Genomic DNA, 13,180 nt, shown 5'->3' with positions numbered 1-13,180 from the left:
TCTGTCGTATTATGCAGCTGTCCGTGATATTTGATAATTAATTATTTTATATTTAAATTAGAGTCATACTATAATTACGATAAATATTGAAGGGATTATGGATACTATGGGAATATTAAAAAAAAAGACTCATCGAAACTAATCACCCCTCTATCTTTATTAATAAATATAGTTGAATCCTTGATATCATTGGCGGATTGAAAGGGAAAGGGAGAGGATCGTACTTTTTTACATAAAAAATTAAAAAATTAAAATTAAAATTGTACCTTTCAAAATTAAAATTTAAAATTTTATGTTTGTATAGTTTTTTTCAGTGTCATTTATATATAGTTTTAAAAATAAAAATTTGTCCGCTCGACATATCCTGACTGTATATAATTTTTTTATGATGTGAGAGAGCCCACAATCTCTATTTTTTGATGCACAATAGTTAAACTCATGGACTAACGTAATAGTCTGCAAACTATATATATTAATAAGATTAATCACATCGGGCAAAGTTTGTGTAATAAGTTCGACCAAAAAAGATATTGGTAGGTATATATGTGTACAAATTTCAAACAATTAACAAAAATTTCACCCACAATTTGTTTCTCATGGCATACAAGAGTTCTTTTTCTTCAAAAATACTTGATCGAACGTATTTCGATTTACATGGATGAATAATTAATTATGTATTCTCTCTTAATTATGCGTGTTTTTATATTTATGTGTGTTATTTTTTAAATTATATTTTAAAAATTATGAGTACGTTTTTAAATTTTAATTATATGTAATTTTAAATTTTTTAAATTATGTGTAATTTTATTTTGTGTTGAAATACGCATATATTTAATAAAATAAAAAATTAATATTTCAACATAAAAAATTAATATTTCTCTCGTATGATCATGAGATGAAGTTATATCGCTGACATGTAATGAACATCAACATCTTCGTACCATCGAACACGTTTTGATACATGCATAAATAAAAGTTCTGATATTGTATCTGAACTGAACTTTCTCCAATAAATATAACAATGACGAGGTAATTTAGCAGCCAATTACAAAAACTGAATACTAGAACTTCATGCAAAGGAAACGAAACCCCAAAGTTGTAATATCTATTTCTGGCCTTTCTTCAACAGCACACCAATCTTCTTCAGCATGTTACCATTTTTCTTCTTTTGGCGATTCGTCATCCGTATCTTCGGAGCATAGAGAACCCCACTTCCCACCCATCATTTTGTAATCTAGAGGCCCAGTTCGTTCGATATATTTATACTTGTCTCCATTCGAGAGCATTGCAGCAGCTACTTCAGCAGCCTTTCTCCATTGGTCTGACTCTGCACCTTCAATCTTCTTAAGTCAGCTTCCATCTCTGAGTTAGTGGCTTGCGCTGCATCAAGCTGCTCGGTGACACGTGCTGCTTTTCTACGACTTTTTTCCGCTTCTTCCGTCAAATAGCCAAGTCTCGTCAGGACCTCTAGTTCCGCAGCTCTAGCAGATTCGGCTGAAGCAAGAGCTTCGTCGTTTGCTTTGTTTTTCTCCTTTTCCCTCTTCAGGATTTCAGATTTCAGCATTTCATTTTCTTCTGTGAGGTTCTGCATCCGTGTTTCTTTATTCATTAAGCTTGATGTTAGATTTTGTATAATCGATTCTGAGTTCTTGAGCTCGATTTCAAGTTCGGTTTCTTCCGTCTATATATTTAGTCCCTTGTTCTCACACGAAGCACCGTGCAATTCATTTTCATTTTGAATAAGCTTTCCCCTCAATTCTTCAACTTCAGCCAAGGATGCTTTTAGTTTTTCCTCCAATTCAGCTTCTCTTTTACACGAGTCTGATTCAGAACGCTCCACGAGTTCATAAGAGTGCCTTATCTGCAGTGTGCTTTGAACATATTCATCTCGGTACCTGTTGTCAGCGGCCCCTAGGGCAGCTCTTAATTTGCTGGCTTCATGTTTCGTATGGATGAGTTCGGCCTTGAGCAATTCTGTTTCATCATCTTCCCTGCTACCCAAAGTGATTTTGATGTCATCTAATGAGTCTGTGGAGATTTTGCATCCGTTGCTTAGATCAGCCTGGAGGTTGCTCACAGGTCCCTCCAAAGAATTCTCTCTATCCTTCGACTGCTCCAACTCCAATAGCAAAGCTTTATACGATTCCATGGTATTAACATGCTCTGATTGCAGCGTTTCCTCGGTAGATTTCATAACATCCAATTGCATTTGTACCTGCCTAACGTCTTCCAGTGCTAGAGCTTCTGATTCTCTGCTGTCATTTAACTGGTTTTTCAACTTCTCAACCAAATCAAGGGTTTCTGTGAGTTCGAATCTCAGGCTTTGAATCTCAGCATGAGCTGATTCTGCATGCCTTGCTTGAGAAGCTTCCGACTCTGAAACCCTGTCCAGCTGAATTTTGAGCCTATGTATCTCATTCATAGCAGAAGCCAAGGCAGCGGAGTCCATCAAGTGCTGCTTCTGTACAGCCTCTAGTTCAGATTGCCACACTCTATCCCGATCCTGAGAGATCTTGCGTAGCTCTTGGACTCGAGCTTCCTCAGAATCAGAAAGCTCGTTCAGTTGCATTTGGGTCTCCTCGAGTTCAGAAGACAAGGCAGTGAGTTGTCTCTTCGCTTCTTCAGCTTCATGTTGAGCCTTTATCTTCCATGACTCGGATGAGCTCAACTGGTCCTTAGCCTTCTTCAGATTATCTTGAAGCTGGGGAATGTTGAGATTCTAATTCAGACTCTCTGCTTGATCTTTTCTTCTGTAATATTGGGTGAAAAATGTGTTAAATCGATCCAGACTACGTTCATTGAATGAAGTTTGAGCTGTCAGCAGTGGCAAACCAATTAGCCAAGTTCTGGCAAAGAAGCTCCGGTTAACCAAGTCACAGCATTTGTGTGCGAAAAGCATGAATTGACACCAAATTACATGAATATGAAACAAATGCAAGTCCAATTGAAACCTGGTACCTCTACCAAGCAGGTTTTACAATGAAAAATTGTGTTAGGAAACTTAAGAAACAACACATAATTTAATAATGAATAAACACATGCACTTTAGCCATCATGTATGAAAAGGAGCTATACAGCACTACAATTTACTTGAGCCAATAATTCAGAGACATCTTATTTCAGTCGAATATCAATTTTGAAATTACACATGTCTAAAAGGCTCTCACACGTGAATACCTCAGGGCCGGGACGTGGATCCGCAAGTTTAGAACTTTTATCTTTATTTGTTTTGCCCGCTGTATTTGGAAAATCTGGTCCGGAAGTTTTAAGTTTTCGGGCTGCTCGAGATGTGGAATGAGACGGATTTTTAGGCACATTGAGACTTAAGTTCTTTTCTAAACTTTGAAACACACAGAGGAAGCTTCAACGGAGGAACCCAAAGTATAATCTTTAAATCATACAAAAAAATTCCTTCAAAGCAACACCACGGAAACAACTTCGACTTCCACCAACCAAACCCACAATACAAGGAAGGTGATTTTTGAGAAACATTTGAAAAAAGAGCAAAGCTAGTAGCTTTCGAAGGAGAAATGGATATTATTGTGCAATATACTCTTTCCTTCCAAGCTCTCCCTTCATTTTTACTCCTGGGATTACACTGTATTAAAAATTACTTAAATTACAATACTCATATCCAGACAGTATCATTATACCAACTGAAAATACTGATCCCCATCATATCACAATGACATGTTACAAAATATATGAAAAATAACAATTACCACCAACTCATTTTCCTTCTGAACAATTAGATCTACGCAAGCCATAATAATTACAAAATACTCCCGTAAACACCCAGTAGACAACATGAGGCTCGCAGAAATCGCACACACACACGCACGCACGCACGCACACTGCCATGTTGGAGCCTCGGAAAATCAAGTCCTTTAGGAACTGACACGGATTTGGATCAGAAAAACAAATAATTAATTCCTTTTAAAAAGGAAAAAGAAATGAAACTAACTCTTTGGTGGTTGCTGCAAACTTACCAAGCAGGATGGTGGAGAATTGCGAGTCCGGTGTGCGTGGAGATGAAGAGAAGAAGAAGAAACCAGTGCCCAAGATTGCCGCGAAAAAGGTTGGGTTCTTGCAATGCTTTTCCTACAGCATCTGTTTTGCATCCACTGTGAAGAAAAAAGCAGGACACTGTGTGCGTCTGGTACGATACGAAGACCAAATGCTGCAGAGGGGCACGGACGGAAGCTGACCAATTGCAAAAAGAAGTCTTTATTTATTAGTAATGTAAGTTAATTCTCTGTACTATTAAAAGATATACACGTAAGATATGTTATTATTATTTTTACTTTGATTAAATAATATTAAATAATTAATATAAGATTATTTTTAATTTAAAAAGAAAAAAATTCATTAGATTTTTTTATGTAAAATATAGAGTGAATTGAGAAGGTTTTTAGTAGGTTAAGAGAGATAATTATAGAATTAAATTTTTTGATTTCTTCTAATATAATTACTCTAAAGAAAGAGATCAACATGGAACTCTTAATTTGTTTATTCAAAACGAGTCTTAGTTATACTTTTTTTTTAGAAAAAAAAATTTATGAGAATGACAATTTCCCCAACTTTCTCTATGGATTAAGGGATCTTATTTAGAAAAGGAAAAGGAAAAACAAAATACCCCATAAAATTACAAATTATCATGTCAATATTATATTAAGTAGTGCTCTAGTACACACGTTACATGCTTGTACAATTCATTTTTTGTGACCAAAAAATGATTTAAAAAAATACATGTTTAAAATGAAAAAACAACACAAAAACAAAACACAAAAAAGTTAAATGAAAAGAAAAAAAGAAAAAATTTGGGTTATAAAAATCGAGACATGTATTGTGTGCTTGTACATTTATATTTCCAACAAAAACAAAACTATTTTAAAAAATTCTTGTTAAAAAAATGAAAAACAAAAGATTAAATGGAAAGAAAAAGGACAGAATTTTAGGATTATAAACAATAAATGATAACAAAATAAATAAATAAATAAATAAATAAGGTCACACCGACCACGCGAATTTGCTCCGTCTAGTGGGCTCACATTCTATATAGATAGAGATACACTGCAAAGGTGGAATTTTTTTAAAAAGTAAAAATACGAGTTCCACATGAATATTTAGTGTATATTTATACGATCTATCTAAATTTCATATACGTGTTTCTATTGAAATAAATACAAATTCAACAAGTTAATAGTTATTTTTGCAGTTTCAGATTTATCTACCGATAATGTAAATATATAAAAGCTAGTCTTCCAACAAACTGCACGCATTAAAATTTGTTATCTGTTAATAAATTAATTTAAGTTGAATTTAGCTCGAAATAATTCTTAATTTGATTCAAGTTAAAGAATTTTGTAAATAAACTATGAATTATTTAACACCTTACTAGAGGCTATTTTTTTTTAATTTTTAAGAATCAAATTATTCAAATCCCAGTCCGGTTCGAGGTTAGGTTGTTAGGATTTTGTCTAAAATATAGAGATATGGTGGGCCAATGCAACCAAGTAACTAGAAAGTCTAATGGGCCGAAGCGGACACATTCAAAGAACCAAAACTCAATACATATTCTCCTAATAAATAAATAAAAAACATGTTTGGTAATATAAACGTATATTATAACATTATTGTTATCAGTAAACCGACACACGCATTGTGTGGTTTATATTTAAATTAGGATCAAAATAGTACGATATTATACAGTAATTTTGATATATTAATTTAAAAAATAAAAAAAGAAAGGAAAAAAAAGATAAAATAGAAATTGAACTTATAACTTGATGATTAGAAAATAAAGACCTTGTCCCTAAGTTTAAATATGACTTGTATTAAAGTTTAACACTTTATTAATATATAATTATTAAAACAGATCAGGACACCAAAAAATTAGTTATTCTAATAAGCACAAACTTAATAATATAATAATAATATAAATGGATGGTAATTTGAGGATAAAACAACAATATCTTTACTGTGAAATTAAACAGTTTTTCAAAATTTGAATCGGTACAAACAGTAGCACAGAAACATTAAATGTTTGCTTAACTTGTAATAAACGCAAACACATTAAGCTGATGACAATTATTGTAGCTCAAATTATCAGTGGTGAACACAGTACACAACAGCCTAATGACAACCCAATATTGTTGATCATGCGATGGAAAACAACATACACAACTGGCCCGTATATTTAAAAAAAAATAAAATAAAAAACCCTCACTAACACATTTCTAAATCGAATTTTTAAATAATATAATCTTTTTTTCCAGATATATTCAATTTAAGTTATGTTTGGAACACCATTTCATCACTTTAAACTAGACTTGGTTCGAACCATTTTGCCGCCAGACCACACAGTTGGGTAAACCAAGATTCAGACCACACAGTTGGGTAAACCAAGTTTCAAATGCGTGGGAGTAAAGATCATTCAGAAAGCTATGTATGTTGTGTGCGAGGAGGTTGGAGAACTGAAAGGTTTTTGGGAAGCAAAGATGTACAACTGGCCTCTGTTTTTCACAAACCAGTTGCCAATAAGAAGCAAATGAAGGAAACTCTTTCAGATAAGAAAGCTGCAGTAGTAGGTGACTGAGGACCGTAACTGCAATATTTAGATTGATTGGCATACCAAAACAATTCTATTTATGTTACACCCAACCATAAAGATACAGATAATACACAGCTAGAAGAAAAAAGAAATATGCTTTCCGCAATACAAATTACAAATCCTGCATTTAAGTGTAAAGAGAAACACAAGCAAGAATAGAGGGGAATATAATTATCAGAAAGAAGAAATCATAAAGGACCAATGTCACTCACTTTACATACCTTCATCCCCAAAACTACTGATTGAGTCAGATATTTTTGTAATATTATTAAGAATCGATTATCAAACTTATTTATCTATCTTCTGCATAGTTTCTCAAACTACATCTAATGTTTAAAAAAAAGTTGATAGTTCATACAAAATGTACTAATTTTCAGGAAACACTCAAGTGCGGAAGATTTCGTGGATCCACGAGATAGATAAACAGCAGCAGAGGATCAAGCAACAAGAGAGAAAAAAAATGCCCACAAATGCTATTGTTTAGAACAATAATCGTTACTTGCAATAACACCATGAAAAAAATCTTTTCATCTCAGGAATTTTAATGGTAGTAACACACACTGAAGCAAAATATTAAAGTTTGCAGACGACAGCTTGAAGAAAGAAACAATCGATACAGAAATTAGGGCAGATTTTTTCGGGGAAAATTGAGGAAAAAAAAAATTTGAACATATCTCGATTTATGCGTGTCATCCTTGCGCAGGGGCCATGCTAATCTTCTCTGTATCGTTCCAATTTTATCGGATGTCCCCGAAGGGACGAACCGAGAGATGGAGCAAACAGCACATAAAGACATAGTAAGCTAATTGTTTTATAAATGTGGGAAATGGGCGACCTCTTCTTAAATTCGGGGCCACGGAATCCGGACCACGTTGAGGCCCAACAATTTGGATCCATTACTTCAGTCCAATGGTGCATTTATTTATTATTAAACGACTCGCCTACAAAAAAAAAACTCCATATATTTTCCACCTTCTGTACATTAATTTAATTTATTTTTTCAAAATTCTTTACCTTTCTCGATAAATAGATTTTTTTGGGGTGTTTTGTCAGTAAAGCCTTTGATTAAATATATAATATTATTTTTAGTTATGCTTACCTTTGACGATAAAAATGTTCAAAATACACGTGTATACAAGTATGACCAATACTCTAAAATTATAAATAATGAAAATTTAAGTTTCAAAATATAAAAACCATTTAAATTTAAAACATTACAAATCATTATCAGTAGCCCAACATATACAACTCACGTATATAATAATACTACAACAATCTAAAAAAAAAGGTAAAAAGCTATGAAATTGTTCAGAAAAAGCGTTTATTAATCATCGAGCCCGTAGTCCTCACCGAAGTACTTGTCAACTAACTCGTTGGCCATGTTTCTTACGTCTTCGTTCTCGTGAAACTGGTACCTTTCCATGGCATCAATACCATCTTCTGCTTCAACAAGCTTCGGTCCTTCACCATTCGGCATTCCTCTTAGGACCTGTGAGAATGAAGCCACTAAAATTATTGACGAAGAGTCCAGCAGCGGGGAGAGGTGACCATTAGCATCGATCAGGGAAAACATATAATTCCAAGATAGATTGTTAACATTTTTCTGTTCTGGGATGTAACGACCAGGTTACTAGCAAACCTTTTTCTTATTTAATGAAAGATTTGCTTACCAGTTCCATGAATTGAAGGCCGACTCTTGCAGCTTCGATATCTGCAGATCTTACTAAGTTGACGAAACCAGGGAGGATTCCTCTTCTGACAAGAGAAACTAAATGCTCAAGAATCAGTGAAGGCCTTTCTGATCCTTCCGCAGGGGCAACACAAAGGTTGCCTAGAACATATGCCGCTTCCTTTCTCATGTCAAATGGTGCAGTTGACAGAAGATGAATCAACGAAGGAACGGCTTCGCTCGAATGTATTAATTTCTTATGCTCGACAGAGCCAGCAGCTATATTAGAAAGCGCCCAAGCAGATTCCTACAATTTATGGAGAATAAAACGAAAAGTTAAAACAATGTGATGGAATAAGAGAAATCTAACAAGTAAAATACTTCAAATATCATGCCTTTTTCAGGACTTGGTGTTCGCTTCTCAAACATTTAACCAATGCTTGGATCGCATTTACTGCATGCAAAACATCGAAAAATTAACAAACTGATGCCGAATGTTGTTAGGTCATATGGATCACAACAAATGGCATTGTAAAAATACATGCAGACAAGAATTAACTTTAACCTGTGGTCTGATGGTCAGCAAAAAGGATATTATTGGTTAAACAGGAATCAGCAGCCACTAGATTTCCTAAACTCCGCAGAACCTACACAGACAGAAATCATGACAAGATGACAGTGACAAAAACAACGCAATTCATTGCATTAGACAAGCCTTAATGTACAAATATACTACCACTTTTTAGGATACATTGAATGGTGGAAAATATGATAGCATTTCGCTAACGCATAAAAGTTATACTACATTCGACTCTAATATCCGCTAGAAACTCCTGAGAAATGAAAACCAAACGACTAACAGGAGTTGACTTAGCGCCAATCGTGCAATATTTAGCAGATAAAAACTCCTTTGACTTGGTTATCAAGGATATTCTTTAATAAGTCTTATAAAACTATAATGATCAATTCATAATGCTTGTTACTGGGATAAGAAGTTGCAAACTATTTGATGATGCCAGTCTATCCACAAGAATTTGTAGAAGATTGCTCTTTGCTAAAATATTGGTCGCAACATCAGAGAGGGCAGTGAGATACACGACAACCCATGCCACTTCAGTCACCAGTTCTTCGTCGCTGATAAAAAATCAAGTTGGAGTCACAAAATTGAGACAATTACATGAGTGAGAGGAGAATGCACGTGACTCACTACTCAACATATGGACACCAACAGAAAGAAATTGTGTTATTTAAGTATCGTCCACATATAAAGATTTAACCAGCAGAAGATCACATCCTACCAAGATTTATAAAATTATAAAATCAGAAATGTGTACGATATTTGCTTCTCCATAGTGCATTAAAGTATCAACTACAATTCTAATCCAACATTTTTAATCATTTACCTTTCTGCTCGAAGTAAGCTACTCAGAGATTATGCAACATCAATTTTACAAACCTACTTACCTTTACTCAAATTAAGGCTCCAGGACATTTTCATATATAGCTCTATACACTGATTAAGAGTATTTTAAATACTGAGAAATTACTTACGCCTTCTTCAAGTGCCGAAGAATTGAGTCAAGCACCCCATCAATTCTTATCGTCTCCGTGGCAGCTTTAGAATCAGGTCCCTGCATCCATAGATACCACATCCCAGAAAGAATGACTGATTGACAAAATTTACTATTGTGCAATTTATATGCTTCAAGAATTATTAGCGGCCTATAAGATGCTCAAACAAATCAGTGCATCCAGAGAAAAATAAACACAAATATGTGGCATAAATTCTAGGAAGAAGGAATCAACTGAACACTAACAAATCATGAGTATAAGAAGCAAATGCTTTAATATCCCCTTTGATCATTACACACATTCACCACCTTGATTAAATTAGATAACGCCCATGCAGCCGTTCTCACAGTTGATCCCTTGTTTGACAGCATCATTCTCGAGAGAGGCGGTAAAGCTCCTTGTGAAAGCAATACGTTTCTCAGCTCCTCTCCTTCCCCCGCAACATTTCCCAATGTCCAAGCACATTGCTCTGCAACAGCCAGTGCACTCTTTTCTGCGAAAATAAAATTTCAAATACTTCAGTTTTATGTGACTTACCACAATTTCCCACAGTAATCGAGTTATTTTCGAAAATTTTAGTTTAAGTACACCAGATACCACAATTTCCTTTTATGGGCTGATAAAGCAAAAAAAATTATATTTCTAAAGACCACAAGATGTATGCGATGGTGATGAAAGATGAGGTCAAGTAATGTTATTCCAGTTTCTTCTCTCCTTTTCTTGGATCGGTAATATCACGGATCATAATGATCCAGAGAAAATGACTATCCACAAAAACTGAGACTGTTTCAGGCAGTAAATCGTTAATAGTGGTCCTGTAAAGTTCTATAAAACAATTTATAGAGCACCACTCAAAAAAGAACTAAAAGAAAATATGCCTACGAACAATATAAACATCCACGAACCACTAACCTCCCAAGTGGGCAACAAGTAATGGTAATGCAGGAAACAGGGCTTTTGTTTCTTCTGGCTTTCCTGCCGCTATATTTGTCAGACACCAAGCTGCTTCGAGCAACTAAGATATTGTCGTCCCATGACACAAAATTAGAAAGAAATTGGGTTGGATTCCGTTAAACATCAGGCAAGAAGAAGAAGAAGCAAGCAGTATCCTTCATAGCAAAAAGAATTGGCCAATATGAATACACTCATTGAACCTGTTCATCAGGTGAGCCAAATGAAAGACACTGAACAAGAATAGGCATAGCTCCAGCTTCAAGAGAAGCTTGGACCGGAGGAAATTCAGATCTTGACAACAGTCTTCGCAACTCACGAAGTGCATGAACTCTTTTCTGCATGACTCCTTTTCCGCTAACAGGGAGTGACACTATATAAAGCACGATTCTTTGTTTTTTGTGACAAATCTATCTGTCACTTTTGACACTATTCCAGAGCAGTAACAATGAATTTAGACACATTCTATAGCCAAATACAATTAACTTGACTTACTGATATGTAACAGCATGCTTCAAATCTTCTACAGCTTTTAGGGTCTGAGCCTCCAGAAGTGATGGTTCTCCATCCATCATCATGTTGTCATAAATAGGAACATCATTATCACCAATACTAACTCCGATTCTGCATAAACGCTTTGCACGCATCAATGCTTCTCTTCTCTCCTTTCCCACCATAATCGCTTGCTCCCGTCTCTTCTGTGCCGCGACACTCCCCACTATAACAACCAACAGATACAAAAACATATAACTAAACAAAGTAATACGCGATGAAAAAAATAAACTGACCAAACTAAGGCGCGCCGTGCGTCGTATACTTGCGAACTTTGGGGTTAATTCCATAAGAAAAACGTAAGAAAAAGAAAACACATAAAAACTATCTCCAATCCACTGAATATGATTGAAAGCACAAGCGAATACATCTTCACAGCATAATATCACATATACTAAGCATTTCCAGCCTGTTTCTCGTATTTTTGAAGTGGTTTCTTAAGCAGTAACACAAAGCACACACATGCTGCCGGAGAAAAGAAGAAGTGGTTTCACCTGATGCCTTGATAGGATCCCTTTTATGAGACGTGGAGGCTTCTTCTGCCATTTTTCCTATTCACAAATCACGACTATCAGCCTATGACTTGGGAAATTTTCTGCGTTACCCAAGGAGAGAACACAGGGTTGGTCGAAATAAATTTCGCGGGGGCTTCAATTGATTTGATTTTATGGTTTTGTTTTTGTATCAAAAATTGGGTGATTCGTTGGATCCTTGTCTGCGCACAGTACAAACAAATTCGCTGTACATATCCGGTTTACGGTGGGTGGCTGGTGGAGGCGTGTAGCTCGTTTCAGACGTTTTATATTTATATATATATTTAATAAAATAATAATAATTAATTCATATGATTTACTTATTATTTGTATCGGAAAATTTAACTTCAGTCCCCAGTCGTCGTTTTTTTGTGTTCAGTCACTGGGTAATTTTTTAGTACAAAATTTCCACATAAAATGTACTACAATTTGTATGACATAGTACCACAATTTTGTGGGTAGGAAATGAACCCAAAGAAATGTTATGATTGGGGATTTTTCACCAACTTCCTATATTTGTATCAGTATTATTAAGTTTTTGTTTAAATAATACAAAATAATTATATTTATCAAAATATTTAAAAAAAACCTGAGTTAACCGATTTCTTAATAAAATTCAATTTATTATATTACATTTTTATATATTTTTAATTAACATATATTATTTAAAAAGTCTGTTAATTTGGATACAAATTAATTCGGTTTTTTCCGGTTCCTTTTAGGAAATTTTTTCAGAAATGGTTTCTTGTAGGACTTGACCCGTTTTCCTTATTTTATTTTTTTCATATATTAAATTTAGATTTTATATTCTCATTGAAATTCTTGACCTGAAACCGAAGACATAGACATCAACTATTTATTAATTATATAAATATATTGATTCTAAAACATAATCTTGCTTTAACAAGATCAAATTTTAAATATAAAATCACAAAAACTTTTTTGAGACGGTCTCACGAATCAATTTCGTGGATCGAATCTCTTATTTGGGTCATCCATGAAATAGTATTATTTTGTATGCTAAGAGTATTACTTTTTATTGTGAATATCGGTAGAGTTGAACCGTCTCACGGATAAAAATTCGTGAGAGAGACTTACTCATATAAAATATATTGCTCGAAATAAGTCACCTAAAAAATTAGAAGACAAAAACTTGTGTGAGACGGTCTCACGGGTTGTATTTGTGAGACGTATCTTTTGTTTGAGTCATCCATTAAAATGTATTACTTTTTATGCTAAGAGTATTACTTTTTATTGTGAATATAAGTATGGTTGACCTGTCTCACAGAT

The 13,180-nt window shown here is 34.4% G+C and overlaps 1 protein-coding gene, 1 non-coding gene and 1 pseudogene across 4 annotated transcripts; all 3 read right to left on the bottom strand.

Annotated features, from left to right (window-relative positions):
- Nucleotides 1-917: 917 nt before the first annotated feature.
- On the bottom strand, nucleotides 918-6,840 carry LOC140958483 (interactor of constitutive active ROPs 2, chloroplastic-like; annotated as a pseudogene).
- A 430-nt stretch (nucleotides 6,841-7,270) lies between these two features.
- On the bottom strand, nucleotides 7,271-7,373 carry LOC140971923 (U6 spliceosomal RNA). The gene has a single exon (XR_012174397.1). It is a non-coding gene; the product is annotated as a U6 spliceosomal RNA (small nuclear RNA).
- Nucleotides 7,374-7,800: 427 nt separating this feature from the next.
- Nucleotides 7,801-12,127, bottom strand: LOC140971720 (importin subunit alpha-9-like). 3 transcript variants are annotated; one of them, XM_073434143.1, is made up of 11 exons: nucleotides 11,852-12,127; nucleotides 11,301-11,523; nucleotides 11,009-11,162; nucleotides 10,767-10,869; nucleotides 10,163-10,347; nucleotides 9,834-9,913; nucleotides 9,266-9,416; nucleotides 8,848-8,929; nucleotides 8,678-8,736; nucleotides 8,284-8,589; nucleotides 7,803-8,102 (listed from the first exon to the last, which is right to left on the bottom strand). In XM_073434143.1, the coding sequence occupies exons 1-11, from the start codon at nucleotides 11,901-11,903 to the stop codon at nucleotides 7,938-7,940; spliced, it is 1,560 nt and encodes a 519-aa protein (XP_073290244.1). In that variant the 5' UTR covers nucleotides 11,904-12,127; the 3' UTR covers nucleotides 7,803-7,937. The 3 variants fall into 3 exon arrangements, with proteins under 3 accessions (XP_073290245.1, XP_073290246.1, XP_073290244.1); XM_073434144.1 differs by lacking the exon at nucleotides 11,852-12,127 and having other exon boundaries at nucleotides 7,801-8,102; nucleotides 11,009-11,154; nucleotides 11,301-11,508; XM_073434145.1 differs by lacking the exon at nucleotides 11,852-12,127 and having other exon boundaries at nucleotides 7,802-8,102; nucleotides 11,009-11,234; nucleotides 11,301-11,439.
- Nucleotides 12,128-13,180: the final 1,053 nt, after the last annotated feature.

The sequence above is a fragment of the Primulina huaijiensis genome, chromosome 2 (assembly GCF_012295235.1).
Source record: "Primulina huaijiensis isolate GDHJ02 chromosome 2, ASM1229523v2, whole genome shotgun sequence".
In the NCBI taxonomy this organism is placed as follows: Eukaryota; Viridiplantae; Streptophyta; class Magnoliopsida; order Lamiales; family Gesneriaceae; genus Primulina; species Primulina huaijiensis.
This window is presented reverse-complemented; position numbering and strand designations above follow the sequence as displayed.

Excerpts from the sequence above, each read along its gene's own strand:
- LOC140971720 (XM_073434143.1), bottom strand. The coding sequence starts at position 11,903 with ATGGCAGAAGAAGCCTCCACGTCTCATAAAAGGGATCCTATCAAGGCA. Across the intron at positions 11,524-11,851 it reads GGATCCTATCAAGGCATCAG|TGGGGAGTGTCGCGGCACAG; the intron begins GTGAAACCACTT and ends TGGTTGTTATAG. Across the intron at positions 8,590-8,677 it reads AACACCAAGTCCTGAAAAAG|GAATCTGCTTGGGCGCTTTC; the intron begins GCATGATATTTG and ends CATAAATTGTAG.